General features: G+C 35.7%; 6 protein-coding genes across 8 annotated transcripts; 4 read left to right on the top strand and 2 right to left on the bottom strand.

The window, feature by feature from the left end:
• The first annotated feature begins 2,224 nt into the window (after window positions 1–2,224).
• On the top strand, window positions 2,225–4,048 carry BNAANNG15970D. The gene is made up of 6 exons (XM_048749291.1): window positions 2,225–2,394; window positions 2,609–2,781; window positions 2,853–2,905; window positions 3,164–3,278; window positions 3,377–3,499; window positions 3,578–4,048. Exons 1-6 carry the CDS (start codon window positions 2,287–2,289, stop codon window positions 3,939–3,941), a joined length of 936 nt encoding a protein of 311 aa, XP_048605248.1. The 5' UTR covers window positions 2,225–2,286; the 3' UTR covers window positions 3,942–4,048.
• Window positions 4,049–5,122: 1,074 nt separating this feature from the next.
• Window positions 5,123–9,877, top strand: LOC106454312 (disease resistance protein RML1A-like). 2 transcript variants are annotated; one of them, XM_048749287.1, is made up of 4 exons: window positions 5,123–5,702; window positions 6,285–7,350; window positions 7,424–7,723; window positions 7,797–9,877. In XM_048749287.1, exons 1-4 carry the CDS (start codon window positions 5,191–5,193, stop codon window positions 9,804–9,806), a joined length of 3,888 nt encoding a protein of 1,295 aa, XP_048605244.1. In that variant the 5' UTR covers window positions 5,123–5,190; the 3' UTR covers window positions 9,807–9,877. The 2 variants fall into 2 exon arrangements, with proteins under 2 accessions (XP_048605244.1, XP_048605245.1); XM_048749288.1 differs by having other exon boundaries at window positions 5,478–5,702; window positions 6,365–7,350.
• Window positions 9,828–11,938, bottom strand: LOC106452890 (chromo domain-containing protein LHP1-like). Its single transcript, XM_048749289.1, has 6 exons — window positions 11,408–11,938; window positions 11,200–11,225; window positions 11,025–11,111; window positions 10,319–10,951; window positions 10,181–10,241; window positions 9,828–10,078 (listed from the first exon to the last, which is right to left on the bottom strand). The coding sequence occupies exons 1-6, from the start codon at window positions 11,675–11,677 to the stop codon at window positions 10,031–10,033; spliced, it is 1,125 nt and encodes a 374-aa protein (XP_048605246.1). The 5' UTR covers window positions 11,678–11,938; the 3' UTR covers window positions 9,828–10,030.
• A 325-nt stretch (window positions 11,939–12,263) lies between these two features.
• Window positions 12,264–14,867, top strand: LOC106452892 (AUGMIN subunit 7). Its single transcript, XM_048749290.1, has 9 exons — window positions 12,264–12,526; window positions 12,729–12,814; window positions 12,926–12,987; window positions 13,153–13,244; window positions 13,334–13,459; window positions 13,742–13,832; window positions 14,061–14,168; window positions 14,331–14,429; window positions 14,511–14,867. The coding sequence occupies exons 1-9, from the start codon at window positions 12,393–12,395 to the stop codon at window positions 14,700–14,702; spliced, it is 990 nt and encodes a 329-aa protein (XP_048605247.1). The 5' UTR covers window positions 12,264–12,392; the 3' UTR covers window positions 14,703–14,867.
• A 99-nt stretch (window positions 14,868–14,966) lies between these two features.
• BNAANNG15930D lies at window positions 14,967–15,992 on the bottom strand. Of its 2 annotated transcripts, none has more exons than XM_013873373.3 (5): window positions 15,795–15,992; window positions 15,659–15,708; window positions 15,393–15,498; window positions 15,270–15,318; window positions 14,967–15,118 (listed from the first exon to the last, which is right to left on the bottom strand). In XM_013873373.3, the coding sequence occupies exons 1-5, from the start codon at window positions 15,894–15,896 to the stop codon at window positions 15,096–15,098; spliced, it is 330 nt and encodes a 109-aa protein (XP_013728827.1). In that variant the 5' UTR covers window positions 15,897–15,992; the 3' UTR covers window positions 14,967–15,095. The 2 variants fall into 2 exon arrangements, with proteins under 2 accessions (XP_013728827.1, XP_013728826.1); XM_013873372.3 differs by having other exon boundaries at window positions 15,260–15,318; window positions 15,795–15,991.
• Window positions 15,993–16,983: 991 nt separating this feature from the next.
• LOC106432477 lies at window positions 16,984–17,881 on the top strand. The gene has a single exon (XM_013873316.3). The coding sequence runs from the start codon at window positions 17,109–17,111 to the stop codon at window positions 17,580–17,582; it is 474 nt and encodes a 157-aa protein (XP_013728770.1). The 5' UTR covers window positions 16,984–17,108; the 3' UTR covers window positions 17,583–17,881.
• The last annotated feature ends 3,325 nt before the right edge of the window (window positions 17,882–21,206 follow it).

The raw sequence follows: 21,206 nt of genomic DNA, 5'->3' as shown, positions 1-21,206 counted from the left end.
TATTTTACATTTTAAGATAGATGTTTAATATTTAATGTACTCTTTTCATTTTTTTTAAATTGTGAGTTTACTTATTATTGTATATATAATTCTTATATTTATATATTTAGAATATTTATTTTTTTTATATTGAGTATTTCTATTTCTTATACTTTATATTTAGTCAATGTCTATATTTTATATTTTAAGATAGATGTTTAAATTTTTACGTATTTTTCCATTTTTAATGTAAAACGGCAATGTTTAATAGAAGAACTTGGACAAATAGTCAAATAGTTATATTTATGTTTTTTTTCTTTTTTTTATAAAATGGTAATGTTACATTATGAAGATAAACCGTTTTTTTCGTGAACAATGGTAATCTTACATATGTTTAATGTAGTTTTCCATTTTTTTTTATATTTTATGTTTACATAATATTTTTATTTTTAAATGTAAAATGGTAATTTTACATATGTTTAATGTAGTATTTTCATTTTTATGTTGTATGTTTACATATTATTTATTATTTTCGAAATTATATATAATTTTTTTTTACAAAATAGTAATGTAAAATTATGAAGATAAGCCGTCTTTTTTTTTTAGTGAAAAATTGTAATTACATATGTTTAATGTAGTTTTTCCATTTTTTATGTTGTATGTTTACATATTATTTTCTTAAAATAAACATGTAAAATGTTAATCTTACATATGTTTAATGTAGTATTTCTATTTTTATGTTGTATGTTTTACATATATTTATTATTTTTAAAATTATATATAATATTTTTTGTTTTTTTATAAAACGGTAATGTTACATTATGGAGATAGACCGTCTTTTTTTTTTAAGTGAAAAATAGTAATCTTACATATGTTTAATGTAGTTTTTCCATTTTTTTATGCTGTAGGTTTACATATTTTTTATAATTTTTGAAAATAAGTAATAGTAAAATGTAAAACTATATTTTATGCCACGTGTCATCTTTCGGGATTATATTATATATTTACTTATTATTTATTTTTATTTATATTGTGTATTTCTATTTCTTATACTTTCTATTTACTAATAATTTTATATTTTAAGATTGATTTACATTTTAAGATAGATGTTTAAATACCAATGTACTTTTTCATTTTTTTAAACTGTGTATTTCCTTTTCTTATACTTTCTATTTGCATAATATATATATATTTTACATTTTAAGATAGATGTTAAAATCTTAATATACTTTTTCCATTGTTTTTAAGTTGTGTATTTCTTTTTCTTATACGTTCTATTTACTTAATATCTATATTTTACATTTTAAGATAGATGTTTAATATTTAATGTAATCTTTCCATTTTTTTAAAATTGTGCATTTACTTATTATTGTATATATAATTCGTATATTTATAATATTTACTTATTATTTATTTTTTTATATATTGAGAGTATTTTTCTTTCTTATACTTTACATTTAGTTAATGTCTATATTTTTTATTTTAAGATAGATGTTTAAATATCTACGTATTTTTCCATTTTCAATGTAAAACGGCAATGTTTAATAGAAGAACTTTGACAAATAGTCAAATAGTTATATTTATGTTTTTTTTTTCTTTTTTTTATAAAGTGGTAACGTTACATTATGAAGATAAACCGTTTTTAGTGAACAATGGTAATCTTACATATGTTTAATGTAAATTTTCCATTTTTTTATGTTGTATGTTTACATATTATTGTTATTTTTAAATGTAAAATGGTAATCTTACGTATGTTTAATGTAGTATTTCCATTTTTATGTTGTATGTTTTACATATATTTATTATTTTCGAAATTATATATAATGTTTTTTTGTTTTTTTTACAAAACGGTAATGTTACATTATGGAGATAAGCCGTCTTTTTTTTTTAAGTGAAAAATAGTAACCTTACATGTGTTTTATGTAGTTTTTCCATTTTTTATGCTGTATGTTTACATATTTCTTACAATTTTCGAAAATAAGTAATATTAAAATGTAAAACTATATTTTATGCCACGTGTCATCTTTCGGGAGAAATTTTTTCCGCTTATGTGGACGCCCTATGGAGCCTCAAAAGTTCCCTTTTAATAGTAGAGATTTATTGCTCATATATAAATCTCAAGTCAATTCAAATTCCAGAGAGAAAGGTGCCTTCTCAATCTATAAATATTTCAAGAGTTTTGTACTTAATGTGGTATAAATTGAAACTAACGGGATCCTTTTGTAAATACATCAAACTACTCAAAGAACATGTGGATTTTACCAGCTCCCCCTGAGCTTACTCACTCACATCCACTGAACAAAAACGATGGCCTCGGCGATTTTTCCATCGCTCAGGTTAAGGCCCACCTTCTCCTCCGCCACGTCACCATCTTCCTCCGGCGATTTCAAACCCCGTCCAGCCGTCATTCTCCCGGTAATAAACCTCCCTTCCCCTGCTCTGATAGAGAATACCTATGTGTGGCTCCACAAAGATTTGTTTTTTTTTTTTCATTCTTGGATCAGTTCTCTGTTTTCACTAACCTGCTTACTTGCTTTCTGCATTTTTACTTATAAAACGTCTTTATAGTCCAAAACTTTTGTTGTGTTATATTCTTCCTTTGTGGAATTGTTTTTTTTTTTTTGGTTAGGGTTTAGGCAACAACTCAGGAGACTACAAGAAGCTGGAGGTGACACTGGGTGAGTACGGTGTTCCTTCAGTGGTTGCAGCTGTATCAAGGCTTGATTGGTTTAGAAATGCAGCCGGTTTGGTTGATCCTGCCTACTGGCGCGGCACTCTCCGCCCACGTCCTGTTCTTGATTGGTATGAACTCACTCACTTGTTTGTCTTTTACTTGTTTCAAATTATGAGTCTGGCTTATTATGTATGATCAGGTACTTGAAAAGAATTGATGATGCTGTCCGTGAAGCAAATGAGTTATCCCAAGGTAAAGTCTCATGATCTACAAATAGGGCCGGCCCTGAGAATTTGGAGGTCCTATACTATTTAGTAAAGATTTCAAAAGTTTGGGGCCTAAAATTTTTTTTTTACAAATTTGATAGTCTATTTACATATAAAAATTTTCAAAAATTTTGGAGGTCTGAGACGAATGTTTCATTAGGCTTGGCTGAGGACCGGCCATGTCTACAATGATATTTGGACAAACTGGATAAGATAAAATTTATTGGCTTTGTGTCACTTACAGGTAAAGGATTGTCTTTGATTGGACACTCAGCGGGAGGATGGCTTGCTAGAGTTTACATGGAAGAATACGGAAACGCTGATATCTCCTTGTTGCTGACACTTGGTACGCCTCACTTGTAGGTAACCAAAAGAAAAAAGTTCATTACTTTTTCTTTTTATAGAGTTTTCAAGAGATGTTGCTTTGACGTTTTTAACTGTGTGGTTTTGTATATAGACCACCACCGAGAGGACTATCAGGGGTTATTGATCAAACAAGAGGTCTTCTCTATTACGTTGAAGAGAATTGTGCAAAAGCTGTTTACACTCCTGAGCTGAGATATGTCTGCATCGCCGGGAGGTAGTGTTTCTTCTTTTAGACCCATTGATGTTCATGTCTCCAAACTTGGGATTCTGATTTGGTAAGTTCATTGTGTAGATACATTCGTGGAGCTCCTCTAGTGGACAAGGCAGATGCAAACGTTGATTCTGATGTGACTGTTGGAATCGAAGGTGGTGAAGTGATCTCAGAGCTTGCATTAGCGAGCAACAATAAGACTGGGGATTCATCAGGGTCTAGCTTTCGTGCTCGTTTTGTAGGGCAAGGATACAAGCAAGTGTGTGGAAGAGCTGATGTGTGGGGTGATGGAGTGGTTCCTGAGGTTTCAGCTCATCTTGAAGGTGCGCTTAACGTTAGCTTCGAAGGTGTTTACCATTCCCCTGTTGGTTCAGACGATGAAACCAGACCTTGGTATGGCTCACCGGTTATTGCAAAAGAATGGATTCACCACCTCCTTGAGTGAGAGTTTTCAGGTTACTGTGAAAACATTTATCATAACTTCCAAAAGAAATTGTTATGTTCCATTGTCACCCAGATATTCAAACTCTAATCACATTATGTATTTATATTCTTCACTTCCGTCAAATGCCATCAAGTCTGAACATCTATCTAAGATTTTGGATAATTTTTGGGTAAAGACATGATTTTGAAGTTGGAGAATCATTGTACGTAGAAACTTATAAACTAATAATGTTAGAACTATAATATTTTATTAATTTATCTAGTTATTAATTTACCAAAAAATCTGTTTTAGAATATTTTTTTTTTTCAGAAATAAGAAAAATATTTAATTTTATTGTTTATACATTAATTAAAATTTTGAAATTTGATATTCAAATTGTTTCAATCATATTATTTGGTATATATAAAATATGTTTAATTTAAATGTTGTTGTACATATAATTTTATTAAATCTCATCAAAATATAAATGTTAAGAAAATATAAAGATAATATTATTGTGAATACATGTTGGACAATTCTCTCAAATAGTCATTTTAAGTTTTTGTCACAAAAATAGCATTCAAAAAAGAAAATGATCAAAATAATCCTTTTTATTTTAAAATTTTTAAGTTTTTTTTTTTTTTTTTAAAGTTAAAACCCTAAACTACATCCCTTAATTATAAACCTTAAATCTAAATTAATTAACCTTAAAGTAAAAATACTTTTATCTTTTAATAAAACTTATTTTGATCATTTTTTTAATTAAAGTTTATTTTTGTGACAAAAACTTATATTATAGAATTTCTCGTACATGTTTGTTTGTGCATATAAATTATTAATTTATTAGGACCATATATTTATAAAACGGATGGAGAATCTACGAGCGGATAGCTTAGCACGCAGTGCTAGGAAACAACCGTCTTTCGTCGTTCATATGGATGTGGAGTTACCGATTTGGTTTACGGAGTCGAGTTGAGTCTGTAAATGTTTTTTGCTGTAAAAAAAAAATATATATATATAAAACTTTCTTAAAAGGATAGGTGTTGACGTGGACAAGCAATCATCATAAAAAAGCTTCAACAGTTGAACGAGACTTCCACATGTCGTTACTACGTTGGACGCTTGGCTTCCAAGACCTGTTCTGACGATCATTTTCATGGTTTCCAGGTTTAGGAGAAGCACTGGGTGATGATAGATGGAAACCTGTTTACTCTAAATATAGCAAGGAGGAGAAAAATTTGACTGACTTTATCTGACGAGTGATGATGAGATGATGGAATCATACAAGCTTGGAAACAGAGTCATGGCTTCTCTTCCTTGTCATTCTCCTTCAGCCTCAGCCATCTGGAAAACGGACGTTTTCGTGAGTTTTAGAGGCGAAGACGTGCGCAAAACATTCGTGAGCCATCTGTTCTGCGAGCTCGATCGGATGGGGATCAACGCGTTCAGAGACGACTTGGATCTCGAGAGAGGCAAGCATATCTCCTCAGAGCTTGTGGATACGATCAGAGGCTCCAGGTTCGCGGTCGTCGTGGTCTCTAGGAACTACGCATCTTCGAGCTGGTGCTTGGACGAGCTCTTGGAGATCATGGAACGTAAGAACACGGTTGATCAGAAGACAATCATACCCGTGTTCTACGAGGTTGATCCTTCTGATGTGAGAAGACAGACTGGGAGTTTCGGTGAGGGTGTTGAGAGTCATAGCGACAAGAAGAAGGTGATGAAATGGAGAGAAGCTTTGACGCAGTTAGCTGCTATATCTGGTGAAGATTCTCGGAACTGGTAAGTTTCTAAGATTTTGTGTGTTTTGGGCGCTTGGGTTAGGTTCGGATTCGGTTGATTAGGATTTTTGGATTTTTGGTATTATGCTTATAAGTCATGTTTGGATTTTACTAATTTTTGGGTCGGATTCGGTTCAGAAATGTCTGAAATAATCCAAAAATATTTTCTTTTTTTTAACTTAAGAAAATTAACAAAAATAATTAAAATATACAAATTATTTAAAAAATAATTAAAAACTAGTTAAACTACCTAAACTAATTAAAATATTTAAAATAACAAATAAAACAAACAGCAAAATTCTTTAAAATAATTTCTAAATTATCTTTATACATATATATATATATAAACATTAACATATTTAACTAATTTCGGATATTATTGTATCCTAATTTCTCAGTTCGGGCTGTATCCAAACCCGAAAATACTAGATTCTTAAGTCAAATTTAGATATTTTTGTATAATAATCTTTTCGGTTCGGGTTAAAGTGGGACTTTGGTTTGGGGTAAAAAAAGCTCAGGCCTATCTGTGACTGTACATGTTTTAAAGTTATATAAAGTGATGAACCTTCATTTTGTGTGGTAGGAGGGATGAGTCGAAGCTAATTAAGAAGATTGTTAAAGACATATCTGATAGATTGGTTTCCACTTCACTGGATGATACAGATGAGTTGATTGGAATGAGTTCTCATATGGACTTTCTGCAGTCTATGATGTCTATAGAGGAGGAAGATGTTCGCACGGTAGGGATTTGGGGAATGGGTGGAGTTGGGAAAACTACTATTGCTAAATACTTATACAACAAGCTCTCATCTCGGTTTCAAGCTCATTGCTTCATGGAGAATGTGAAGGAAGTGTGTAACAGATATGGAGTTGAGCGTCTACAGGGAGAGTTCTTATGCAGAATGTTTCGAGAGAGAGACTCGGTTTCTTGTTCGAGCATGATAAAGGAAAGGTTCAGGCGTAAAAGGGTTTTGATTGTACTTGATGATGTAGATAGATCTGAGCAGGTGGATGGATTGTTTAAGGAGACTGGTTGGTTTGGTCCTGGAAGCAGAATCATTGTTACAACGAGAGATAGACATTTGCTAGTTTCTCATGGCATAGAACTGATATATAAAGTTAAGTGTCTACCCGAAAAAGAAGCTTTACATCTCTTTTGCAACTATGCTTTCAGAAACGAGACTATAGCTCCAGAGTTTAGGGTGTTAGCAGTTCAAGCTGTAAACTATGCTTCTGGTCTTCCACTGGCTTTGAGAGTTTTAGGTTCTTTCCTTTATCGAAGAGGCGAAAGAGAATGGGAAAGCACACTCGCTAGGCTTGAAACTTCTCCTCATAGTGATATCATGGAGGTTCTGAGAGTTAGCTACGATGGATTGGATGAGCAGGAGAAGGCTATTTTTCTCTACATATCATGTTTCTACAACATGAAGCATGTTGATTACGCCACAAGACTTCTTGATATCTGTGGCTATGCCGCTGAAATTGGTATCACGGTTCTCACTGAGAAGTCTTTGATAGTCATATCAAATGGATGCATAAAGATGCATGATTTGGTTGAACAGATGGGTAGAGAACTTGTACGCCGACAAGCTGAACGGTTTCTTTTATGGAGACCTGAAGACATCTGTGATCTGCTGTCAGAAACTACTGTGAGTTGTTCTCTTCTCCTAACTCTCTCATGTGTAAATAGTTTTTGATAGCTTCTTCTTTTCTATTTCTTAGGGAACAAGTGTTGTTGAAGGAATGTCACTTAACATGTCTGAAGTATCTGAGGTATTGGCTAGTGATCAAGGTTTTGAGGGATTGTCTAATCTCAAGCTTCTCAACTTCTATGATCTTTCATATGATGGAGAGACTAGAGTGCATCTACCTAATGGCCTCACTTATCTACCGCGCAAGCTTCGTTATCTACGCTGGGATGGATACCCTTTAAACTCTTTGCCTTCAAGGTTTCATCCGGAGTTTCTTGTTGAACTTTGTATGAGTAATAGCCATCTCCACTATCTTTGGAATGGAATCCAGGTAAAAAAATTCTCCACATGTCACTGTTGGCTACTTTTGCTACTGGACTATAACCATTTTTTTTTATCTTCAGCCTCTTAGGAAACTGAAGAAGATGGATCTTTCTCGTTGTAAATACCTAATCGAAATTCCGGATCTCTCAAAAGCCACAAACCTTGAGGAACTCAACCTTTCCTATTGCCAAAGCTTAACTGAGGTTACTCCATCTATCAAAAACCTCCAGAAACTTTATTGTTTCTACTTGACTAACTGCACTAAACTCAAGAAGATACCAAGTGGAATCGCTTTGAAGTCGCTTGAAACAGTTGGAATGAACGGATGCTCAAGCCTAATGCATTTTCCAGAGTTTTCTTGGAATGCCAGAAGACTCTACCTGAGCAGTACAAAGATAGAGGAACTGCCATCATCGATGATCAGCCGTCTCTCTTGTCTGGTTGAGTTGGATATGTCAGATTGCCAGAGTATCAGGACTCTTCCGAGTTCTGTAAAGCACTTGGTGTCACTTAAATCACTGAGTTTGAACGGTTGCAAACATCTTGAGAACCTCCCGGACTCATTACTGAGCCTCACATGTCTTGAAACGCTTGAAGTGTCTGGTTGCCTTAACATCAACGAGTTCCCTCGCCTTGCCAAGAACATAGAAGTTCTGCGTATATCTGAGACATCGATTAATGAAGTTCCTGCAAGAATCTGTGATCTCTCTCAGCTTAGGTCCTTGGATATTTCAGGAAATGAAAAACTTAAATCACTTCCGGTAAGCATTTCTGAGTTAAGATCACTTGAAAAGCTCAAGCTCTCTGGCTGTTGTGTACTTGAGAGCCTTCCGCCAGAGATTTGTCAGACAATGAGCTGCTTGAGGTGGCTTGATTTGGAAAGGACCAGCATCAAAGAACTGCCTGAAAACATTGGTAATTTGATAGCTCTCGAGGTGCTTCAAGCTGGAAGAACAGCGATAAGACGAGCACCATTGTCTATTGCAAGACTTGAACGTCTGCAAGTTTTAGCAATCGGGAATAGCTTCTATACCTCACAAGGTCTGCATTCTCTATGTCCTCACTTATCAATATTTAATGACTTGAGAGCGCTGTGCCTAAGCAACATGAACATGATAGAGATCCCAAACAGTATTGGTAACTTGTGGAGTCTATCAGAACTAGATTTGAGTGGTAACAACTTTGAACACATCCCCGCGAGCATCAGACGACTCACCAGGCTGAGCAGACTGGATGTTAACAATTGTCAGAGACTTCAAGCACTGCCTGATGACCTTCCACGGCGTCTCTTGTATATCTACGCCCATGGCTGCACATCACTAGTGAGTATCTCAGGCTGCTTCAAGCCTTGTTGTCTGCGCAAGCTTGTAGCGAGCAACTGTTACAAACTGGATCAAGAGGCACAGATTCTCATCCACCGTAACATGAAGCTAGATGCAGCAAAACCAGAACACTCTTATTTTCCTGGAAGAGATGTGCCATCTTGTTTCAATCACCAAGCCATGGGATCTTCCTTGAGAATACGTCAACCATCATCTGACATTCTGGGATTTTCCGCATGCATCATGATTGGAGTTGATGGAGAGTACTCAATGAACGATCTCAAGATACGTTGCTCTTGTATCTTAAAAAGGGTTGATGATGCTCAAGAGCTGGTTGTTATGGATGAGCTATGGTATCCTGATCCAAAAGCTTTCGCAAACATGAGTTTTGGATCAGATCATCTTCTGTTGTTCAGCAGAAGTTGCATGTCCATGGGAGCTTACAACGAAGTCTTCTTTGAATTTTCGATCGAAAACACAAACGGAGATTCTTCTACTAACCTGCTGGTAGAGGTTAAAAAGTGTGCAGTGCACCTCATAACGTTTAAAGACATGTTACAAGAGGAGCATGAAAGCTCATCCTCCTCACAACAGTTCTCTAATGACGACAATGAGAACATTCATGATCCTGATTTGGAAGAATTAGATGAAGCAGGGGTTCCGAAAAGAAGACCTGATGACTTGCATAAGGAGCAACCAAATCCAAAGAAGATCAAGTTTCTTCCTGTTCCTTCAAAATTACATCAACTGATTGATACACCACAGTGAAGGTTGTTGGTTTGCTGTAACTTTGTATTCATGCGTTAGATATATATATTTTTTGATCTTTGAACATGCAAGTTTAACAAAATCTCAGCTCAAGAAAAGCACCAAGTCTAAGTGACAATAACGAACCAGAGAAGATAAAAAAACAACTTGCCACTACCTCGACTCTACACGTTGATCTTCTAATCTTTTTTGCTACCTACAAAGTGCTGTGTACAAACAAATTCTTATCTTTCGGGATTGTACTTGAGATGTTGCTCGTAGAATTCAATCAGCTGGGGTCACAAAAAAAAAAAAACACAGAATAGGAAAGCTTTTAGAACTATTCCATATGAGTAAAAATGCAGAAAGAAAAAGCTCTAAAGATTAAACCTTACCAGAAGAGGATTGTGAGCCTTGAGAAACCTGTTGTCTACCGTTACTTCCTTCCCATCAGACCTATGAGTAGTAAGTAGCCAAATAAGTATGAACTCAAATGTGAAAAAAGTGACCAAAGTGCAAAGAGACAGACAAACCTCAACGCCGAAAAGGTCACCAACGCGTCTTGTACATTGTTTGTTATAGATGAAGAGAATCTCACTGGCTTGATGATCCTCACAATGTCAAATTCCTCCGCTTTGCTTTTCTGAGACGGATTGTTATTGAGGTGTGGTTCTACCATTCTACCAAAAGAGTCTAAATCTGGTGTCAGATTCTGATATGTAGTGTGGTTGTTGTTGTTGTTGTTGTTACTTGTGGTTCCGTCTTGTTTGAATCTTTTCACAGAACCAGACTTTCTCCGCTTAGCACCTATGAAACCACTGTTCTTATCAAACTCCTTGAGAAACCCATTTGCTCTTACACTATCACCTTCACAACCAATGCCTGGTCCCCTTAACTCATTAAGCGTCGGATCATATTCCTTCAAACTAACTCGTCTGACCATACCAACACTCCCACTGTTAGCTTCACCTTGGTTGGTGGTGGCTACATAGCCACTGAGGTCGAGTGGACCGCGAATACCAGGGAGGCTAGAGTTGTTAAGAGATGTAGAAGAGTCAGACTTCTCAGCAGCATCATAACCAAAACGTTGCTGCTTCTTCTTCAGCTGAGAATAAGGACCTGCGTATTTGCGCTTCTTCTTCCTACCAGGCTTCCCTGGCCTCAAACTATTGATACAAAGAAAAGCAAATTAGTATACCATATGTAACTGCTCACATTAAGATTAAGATATGCACTAACCTTCCTTCAAATGAATCAATAACATCAGCAATAGAGTGTAAATTCTCTAGAGGCTCCCATGTGTTGGCAGTTTCAGGCCATCCCCGCCTTTTCACAATATATGTCAATTAAAAAAAAGCATTATGTTACAGTGACTTAAAAATGAAACTTGAGTATTGATTTTGAAGAAACTCACCATTTAATTAGATACTGCACCTTCCCCTATGATCAATAAGAATATATCAAAACATTAAAGCTAGTAAAATCACCATTAAATCAGAATACTCAAATTCTAACCACATTTGTAAGAAATGAACAATGTAGAGAATGTGAAGAGGGTCACATATACTAATCTTAAAACCACATTTGCTGTAATAAGAAGAAGAAGAAGAAAATGAACTTACTTTTCTAACTCTCTTACGGCGAATAGCTTCGATTTCGAAGTAGCCTTCATCTAGCTTTGACCTCTTCTCTTTCCCTTCTCCTTCTTCTCCTCCTTCTTCATCTTCTTCTTCCCCATCCTCCGTATGCATGTCATCACCCATCTCGCCAAGAATCGACGCTCCATCTTCACTGCCGTCTCCTCCACTTTTTTTCCCGCTTCCTCCGACTGTTTCAGCCTCACCAGCGTCATTCACCACATAGGTTTTCTTCTTGACACTTGCCCCTTTCATTTGCTTCTTGAGAGTGCTGGAGCTGAAAGATAAAGGTGGCTTATCTGTTAATCGCGTTTATCCTTGTGGAAAAATCAACGAATGTTGGGAGGACGAAAGGGGGGAAAGATTGAAACTTTTCCCAAATTTCTGAAGTTTTTCTTTGGACAAGTTTGCAGCAGCAAGAGGACCTGAGCTGTCCTGTCCTGAAGACCAGTTTTTCTTTCACCTTTTCAGTGTCCTTTTTATATATATAAGAAAACAGCAAATTTTGAAATTAAATAAGACTTAATTATAATAACTAATACAAAAATAATAAATATTGTTCAGTTGACAAAGAAATGACTTGCAATTTGCAAATAATAAGAAAATAAACATAACGATATACAAGGAAGGAAATGATTTTTTTTTCTCACAAATAAAAATGGATTTTTTTTCTTATTAGATATGAAACTCCCTTTCAATAGGCCTAAACAAATATTAGATATGGTATTACAAAAAGTTACCCAAATTTTTTTTATTTTATTTTTGATCAAAAGTTACCCAAAATTAAAGTTAAGAAATCAAACGTGGTTAAAATGTTTTTGTTATTCATTAATAATACGGTGGAGATGAAAGCCAGGGCAGTTTGGTAAATTAGGTTATATTTGAGTTTGGAGAGAAACCAAGGAGGCAAGTCTCTGTCAGATCTCGAGATTCGATCGGTGTTGAAGCCTTCGCCGGGGAAGAGTATAAAATGGCGGCGAAGCAGATGGAGGAGATACAGAAGAAGCTCGCGGTGCTGAGTTACCCAAGGGCAAATGCTCCTGCTCAGTCTCTCCTCTTCGCCGGGATGGAACGTTATGCTCTTCTCGAATGGCTCTTCTTCAAGTATTATCTCTCTTCCCTTCTCCAACTTTACGCATCTGTTTACTCCAGAACAATGCGGAACAGTCTCTAGATTTTAAAGTCAATCAAACTCGAAAGCTAGCTTCTTTTTTAAATTGCTTGATTAATCTCGAAAGTTAGCTTCTTCTTTTTTTGCGAACAGAGTGAAAGTATTGTTCTTTTTTTTGTTTTTGGTTTCTTGGAGGTTGTTAGGTGATAAGTCTCCTTTCTCTCAGCAAAATCTTCAGGGAGATGCTGGAGTTCGTGATGAAGAAACTGTTCGTATTCAGTGTATGCCTTTCAGTTATCTCTTGAGCTACTATAGACTATGGTGCTTGCTTCCATTGGTATTTCGTTTCTCCTAGGAAGAGTTTGTTTATGTGAGCTTCTTCTTGTTTTCAGATTTGGCAGAGATAGCAAAGTTTCTGGGCTTCACACCAACAGTAGATATAGAAGCCATTCAAGTAAGCTTCTTTTTTTAATAAAAAAATGGTTACTTACACACTCTTTTGTATATCTAAATTTGTTGGGGGAGGTTGCATTGAACTGATATTTATTCAAGTTCCATGATCTCTCAAATTCCAAGCATGGTTTCAGTTATCCGCAACTGAAAGTTTCATTGTTTTTAGGGACATGGAACCTATGAAGATCGAATGGAAATGCTTCGCAATATTGTTGATTTAGTGGAGGCAAGCCTCTTCTCTGATAATCCTGAATGGAGGTTTGTTCATATTACTATGTCTGTTTGCAATTTTGTAGTCTTTCTTAATCCTGATTCGGGCATAACAAATGATTCTGCTTATTCTTCAGTATTGATGAGCAGGTTGCCAAAGATATTCAGCTCATTGATGCTATTGCAGAGAGACAGTCTCTGATATTTTCTGAGGAATGCAAACTGTTCCCTGCTGATGTGCAGATCCAGTCAATATATCCTTTGTAAGAACTATTGTATCTCCAACTTATAGTTCCCTTTGTAGGTATTTAGTGATTGTGTGTTTGCCTCAGAGGAACTGAAGATATAAACTAACGTATGAACTACTATGAGTCCTATTAGATGGCTTTACCAATGTTTTATTGTTTGGAGCCAGTTAGTTATATCCCTTGACCCATGTTTTCAAAATCATCCTTGAATTATGCTTTCAGATCTAGCTGGTCTCAGAAGTTTCCTATTTTAGCAGATGTAGTGACATTATGCACCTTAATCAATGTTATTTGCAGACCAGATGTTTCAGAACTGGAGACAAAACTTTCAGAACAGGCCAAGATTCTCTCTAATCTTCAGCAAAAAGTCGATGATTTGGCTGCAAAGGTGCGTTTTGGTTGCTCCATATCGAAAAGTTTTGTATTAACTGTGAACGGCATGACTCCCTAGACCAATACGCTGTTTCATCAGAGTCGAAACAGTCATGTTGACTTGTTAATAGGAGGCAACAGTCATGTTGTTGTTGTTATCCTCCATTGAATATAATTCTGGATTCAAATATATGTTCATAAGATCCAGATTGTATAAGATAAAACATGTCTTTTCTTTTTTTAGCATGCCTACAACCCCGACGAAGAATATGCAGAAGTGGAATCTGAACTAAGGGCTCGTTTGGAATCGTTTCTTGAAACTGCTAGAGCGTTCAACACAATCTACACAAAGGTACTGTGTTTTCGTGATCTCTCCCTACCAACCTAGATAAGCTGACACTAAAATGTCAAGAGTACAGAAGTTTCTTATACGGCACATATAAAAAAAATCTGCTATGATTTGACTTGGCTTTTCCTGAAATTGGAAAATGAACTGCTGTATCCTTACCTGCAGGAGATCCGTCCATGGACTCACATGATGGAAGTGCCTCAGCTCCATGGGTTTGGTCCTGCTGCGAACCGTTTACTGGAGGCATACAATATGCTTCTGAAGGTAACCCTTGATGTCTCCTTCTATCAAAATTGAGTAGCTCTCCCAAGTTGAAAAGAAATGAGTTGTGTTGTTTGGTGACAGTTCCTAGGGAACTTGAAGAACCTAAGAGACTCGCATGCAGCACTGTCGATTGGATCATCGGGAACAGTAGCTGGAGAGCCGTCTTCTGTGACTAGAATTGTGTCCGAGTGTGAAGCCGCATTAACTGTTCTCAATCGAGACCTTGGAATCCTCTCTGCTTCTATTGCTCGTGAGCAAGGCGAGCGTCTGTAACAGTCACGGATGATTACTCGAACATATATCTTCTGTTTACTTTTTAGAAATCACTTTAGGAGTGTGTTTTGATCACAACAGCTTTTACCTCTTTCTCTCATGTGTTGCCAAGTTTGTTTAAACAAATCGAATCAAATCTAAAAGTGAGTTTCTTCATCGCTTCTACTGCTCGTGTGTTGCCTAGTTAGTGTAAAGCTACACAACTGTGGATACTATAAGCTACAAAATCATAAATTTACGCAGAATGCTACTATAAGCTACAAAAACAGCAATTTTAACTTTTACATTATTAGCGTTTGAAACAAATCGAAGTCTTACAAACATGGAAGAGAGCACAAATAAAGAAACTCTTGTGTTGCCTTTGGTTCTATAAAAAGCTGCCACGAACACCATCTAGGCTCTCCCCGAGCGAAGACCTGCAAAAACAGATCAGTATAGATGGATGATTCATGTGGATTCAATGAACAAACAAACTTAATATATTCACTCATCATGTTTCGTCCTTCCTACACTATAACCAATGAGAAAGAGATATGTAATGATGTTTTAGAACTTACTTGTACATACAATATTTGTACTCTTGGCTCCTAATCAAATCTTTCTCACCTTCCTCAAGCTGCTCAACAAAAGAACACAAAATGCATCAAAAAGGAAGCATCATTTACAGAATCATCGTTGTACACTGCTTACTGGATCACTCTCATAGATGAGCTCATAGCAAACCGGAGAAAGGCATCGCAGCGCACAATTCTCTTTAGCAATAGCAGAAGCTTTGCATTGCCAACCCCATAGCCCACTGTTTTCGTTTTCCACAAAACAAAAATGAGCTAATAATTTGATAAACCATTGTAAAAGCTTTGCTTTGAGGGTAACAAGCTTAGCAAATTATCCTACAATAATGGTTCTTGATATCTTAATTAAAAAAAGACTTTAGCAAGAATCAAAGCTAAATTCACCTATCTATATCAGCATAGCATTGGTTCTTCTTCTCCCTGATCTCCACATCCTACAAATATTGATTTATCCCACAGAGTCAGCCTTTTTAGCATACTCTAACGAAGCTTAGACTGAGTTTCGAACACAGAGACTTACGGATATGGGACGAGGAGATTTAGAGAAAGCACAGGGGAATAAGCTCAGCGAGAGTAACAGAAGAATACAAACGGTGCTTGAGCGAGCTCGGGAGATTCCCATGGCCTCTTCTTCTTCTCCGATCGCAGTCGCTAATTCGCTCCGATTAAGAAGAACGGTTTTGCCTTAACCAGCTGCGGAATTATCGAGAGTTAAACCGAACCGGTCTATTCCCGACTTATCAAATGGGCTTCTATGGGCTTTACATTCATGGAGCTAGTGCATTCTAATTTGTAATTTCTAAAAAAACTTTTATTAAAAAAAATTAAAAGTAAGAAGAAAAAGTGAAAAATGTAGTCTCGATTTTTCTTTTAAAACTATAAAAATGTGAAGGGTTATTTGAAAAGTGTGAAGATTTTAAATTAAATGGAATAACTATATTTACAAAATTAAAATTTAATTATATAATTCAATTACTTCCAGTCTTCCAGATATATAAAAAATGTGTTTAGAAACTGATTGATGATAATGCTTTAATGATCCTTCTACTCAGTAATCAGGTATGCAAAATGAAAAAAATAATTGCAAACAATTCTTAATATGAAAACTGTGGTTGGCATATAACTGATCATAAATCAACATGTGAGAATCATAGCATTATCAAGATGAGAATTGTTGTAACTAGTGCTGTAACACAATTCGGTTATATTCATTAAACATTTCATTATCCTTCTCAACTTTACGTTGATTTTACATTCTGGCAAGTGTGTATATGTCAATTAGCCATTAGATGGTCAATAGTTCTGAAATTTTAAAGAACACGTGTTTGTCTCATTTCCATGTGTGAATAAGTGGAAAGAGAACGGTCGTGGCTAGAGATGAAAAAATGCCCAATACTTTCTGTATTAGATAACGTTTTTTTTTTGTAAAGTGGAGATCATGTATTAGACATCGTGAACGTTAGTCGCATCTTGATTGAGAGCACGAAAAGTCGATAACCATGTGTATCTACCCTATAGTCTTATTTTTACGTGGTCGTATGGTATATTACCAGCATTAGAGTTGTTCTACATGCAAAAAAAACTTGTTAGTTTGTTAAGATAAAAAGTAAGTTTTACATTTCTGTTTCCAGTTTTTTCATGGTAATTTAGAGAGAAAAAATGCAAATAAATAAATAAAACCAAGTCCGCACTTGGCGGTCTTTCAGTTTTCTGTTACACCCACTTTTTCGTTCACAATTGTCCCAACAGAAGAAAGAAACAAACAGATAAACAGAAAAAGAAACAATCAAAAACATTCAAAAGAACACGATCTTTCTTGTGTTTCAGAAATCGAATGGAGCAGAGAAGAGGCGATCCAAGAATATACATCGTCACTCTTCTTTTTCTATCATGTATCCTCTCAGGAGGAGTCCTTCTCGGACTTTACCTCCTCCTCCCTGATCCGAACCCTCTCTTTCTACCAGCGGGTATGTTCTTCGCTGGTATCCCTTGGCTCTTCTGGTTCTTGGCTTACCTTTACTCCTGCGTCCTCAAGCCCTGCACCGTCTCCGTAAGCAAAAGCGTCACCAGTTTCGATCCGGAGAAAGGCGTGGAGAAGAACAGCAAGAGCATCACGGAAAACGCCACGTCAGCTTCAGATCCCGTGGCTGCGGTCGAGCCGATGGAAGGTGAGAGGCACGTGCAGCTCGGGAATGTGGTTGTAGAACAAGAACAAGAACAAGAAAATGGTAGATTAAGTTCAAGAAGAAGCCACGATGATGAGGATTGCGATAGAACTCCATTGAGATTATCAGTCGGGAACAAATGATTCGATACTGAATGATCATCAGGAACTGATGTTAAAATTGAACTGAGAGGAGAGGCTTTGAAAAAGATCTCTGTTATTGACGTGTTAGACAAGGAACGTTGTTCTTTGAGTAAGAACCATAATACCATGTGAAAGATCCATAGGAGAATTTTATTTATTGTAGCTTTACTTTTGTTGTACTTATGAATTGATGAATTAAACAAACAATCTGTAACCAAAATCAGAACATATATATCTTCTCCAATGTCAGAAACAGAACAGTGCAGTGATTTATTTTATTTATTTATTTGTAGTAACGATGAAGCTTCATCTTCTTCTTCTTCTTGATACCACAAGGTGTGCAAGTATCAGATGAAGAAGAAGAAGAAGCAGTGAGGTAACCAAATTTCCTCTTCATTTCTCTCCACATACTTATCTAATTCTTCCTCCATTGATGAACAACGCATTCATGATTCTCACCCTCACTAATTATTAATGAAATTAAATTAGTTTATAAAATTAATGTGACTTATATATACCTATAATATTAGATAAAAACATAAAATACATGATGTTATAAATTTGCTTACAGAATCCAAAACATTAGATAGGCACTGCTCCATCCAAAATGGTATCAAATGCATGCAGTTATCTGATATATATATATATATATATAGCTTAAGATTGGATGCAACCAAAAGAGATATCACTTGTTGAGACAAGAGACATAAACTATAATGGCAACATCTCACAATAACCGAAGGAAATAATAACTCTACCTAGCTTAAATCAGCATGAGACTCTCTACGTAACCCATGAAACAATTTGATACACTAAACCCATTTGTTATGAAAAAAGCTCGAACTCGAGGCTCATGCTTTGAGTCAACTTCAATCTCCATCTTCTTATAACTAGCTCCCTTGGGATCGTGGTAAATAACATAAACCTCACTGCTAGATATAGCAAGGTGCAAAAATAATGCCACCCGTATGATTATTATTTTTTTGACCAAACTAAACTTGCTTTTCTCAAAAAGGACTCTACACTCCAAGGTTGGAGTTTAATACAGATACAGCTAGAGCTGATTTTGTCACAGAATCAGCTTCAGCATTAAAGTTTCGAGAAATAAAATCAAAGGAAATTACATCAAAGAAAGAAATAAAGTGATAGATATCAAATATGATACCGAATAGTTCAGTTTGGTACCCTCCCGTCTTCCATAGCTTGATGAGGGATAAGGAATCAGATAGAACCGAAATGTTTGAATATACGGCAAGGGATACCGCACGATGAACTGCTATGGCTTCTGCCATTAAAGCTGATGACACATGGTTATGGGTTTCGGGTGAGAATCATGAATGCGTTGTTCATCGATGGATAACTCGGTTTTTGTTTTACAATCAAATAAAAAGTACTCTAGTTTTTAATTAATGTAGTTTCGGATTTTTCACATATTAAAAAGTTTAGTATATTTTCTATTTCACATTTCCACCCTTAATTAAGTCTTTCTTTTATATTTTGTATACTAGGTTCAGCAATAAGGATTTTACTGGATCTGAGATAAACATAAAATATACACAGATGCTGAGATGATGTATCACCGGGTGCAGTTTGATTTGTGATAAGCATTCTTCATCAATGGGTTATTTTTTTGTGTGTAATTGGTTCTTCATCCATTTTGAAGTTTATTGTTGAAACTATGCATTTTCTTCAAGTTTTTTTTTAAGTTTTCATTCAGGTAAATGCAGAGTACTATATTGGAACATGGCTGTGAAAGCCTATATATGTTATTTTTTTCTTCATTAAAAAAATCATTTTTTATTAAGATGATTCTATTTCTAACCATCCAACTTAGAATCTGAGAGTACATGGAAGAAAATAAGAGCATGAACATGAGTGAACCCAATTCATCTTCTTAATTTTTTATTATTAAATTTTTTATTTTTTTCATTTTGATTTTTTTTTAAAAAAAAAAAAAAAATTGACCAATCGCAAGCCGCCACGTGTCGTGGAGCCCGCACTACAGTGATGAACTTTAGGAGAGTGGGTATCATGCAGAAGAGGTGAGAAATGGCGAGTTCATCACTTTTGCTTTTTTTAATATTTTTTTTCTCGTAAAACGTGTGAACCTCCTTCTTAAACCTCTAAGGGCATCATTATTGGTAGGACTAATCCTTGAGTCCTTAGATTATTTAATTAGTATTTTGATGTTAAGAGTTTTAGTTAAGGACAAACTTAAAAATGTGGTAGGACTTTTGTAGAGTCCTTAGATTATTTTATTAGTATTTTGAAGTTAGTAAATTAATTAAGTATTTTAATTTTATTACATAAAATAGTAAACATATTACATTAAAATAAAACACATTACATTGAAATTGAAAACATACTAAAAAAGCGAATTTTATCACATTTTTACTAAATTTGTAGATTGCGCAAACAAACAATTTTATTGAAGATCTCCAAATTTATCCCATATATTTTCTATCAAATCTTCTTTTAATTGTTGATGAATGTGTGGATCCCGAACTTCTTTGCGACGAGCAATTCTATTGCCGTGTTTTGTAGTATTTTTAACGGCAAAAGTGGAATCCTCATCTTGAAATTCCTCTAGAGTATGTGAATCTCGTTCATCTTCGACGATCATATTATGGAGAATGACACATGCTCTCATAATATTTCCTATTTTACTTTTATCCCATAAATTAGATGGATTTTTAACAACGGCAAACCTTGCTTGGAGGACCCCAAACGCACGCTCAACATCTTTTCGGACGGCTTCTTGGTATTTAGCAAATAACGAATTTTTTGGACCCTGTGGCAGTCGGATAGATTGAATAAAAGTCGCCCAATTTGGATAAATACCATCCGTCAGATAGTAAGCCAACTGGTACTCCCTTCCGTTCACATAGAAGTTAACTTCCGGAGCTATTCCGTTAATAATGTCATCAAAAACAGGTGATCGATCAAGAATATTAAGATCGTTCATAGTACCTGGAGCTCCAAAAAAAGCATGTCATATCCAAAGATCATACGAAGCAACCGCCTCCAACACAATTGTTGGTTTTCCGGTTCCTCGTGAATACATTCCTTTCCAAACGGTGGGGCAATTCTTCCACTCCCAGTGCATACAGTCGATGCTGCCCACCATCCCGGGGAATCCACGTTGTTCTCCCACATAGAGTAGTCTTTGAAGATCCTCTTGTGTGGGACGTCTGAGGTATTCATTCCCAAACAAGTGGATTATTCCGGCGGTAAATTGGTGTAAACATTTTCGTGCAGTTGTTTCACCAAGTCGGACATATTCGTCAATGCCATCAGCCCCACCCCCATACGCCAATTGACGAATTGCCGCGGTACATTTTTGGAGCGGTGATAGACCAGACCTTCCGGCTGCATCTTCTGTTGGTTGAAAATACTCTACTTCTATAGAGAAACGATGCACAATACGCAAGAACAAGGGCTTGTTCATTCGGAACCGTCGCCGGAATAAATTGTGCGGGTATGTCGGAGTGTCGCTAAAATAATCATTCCAGAGCTTGTTGTGGCCTTCTTCCCGGTTTCTCTCAATAAAAATACGTTTTTTTCGCTCTTTTGGTTCAGGAATAAAATCGAGATTTTCAAAGATATCCTCAAAAATAGAATCAA

The sequence above is a fragment of the Brassica napus genome, chromosome A2 (assembly GCF_020379485.1).
Source record: "Brassica napus cultivar Da-Ae chromosome A2, Da-Ae, whole genome shotgun sequence".
In the NCBI taxonomy this organism is placed as follows: domain Eukaryota; kingdom Viridiplantae; phylum Streptophyta; class Magnoliopsida; order Brassicales; family Brassicaceae; genus Brassica; species Brassica napus.
The sequence above is the reverse complement of the archived record's forward strand: the minus strand, read 5'-3'. Positions and strand labels throughout refer to the sequence as shown.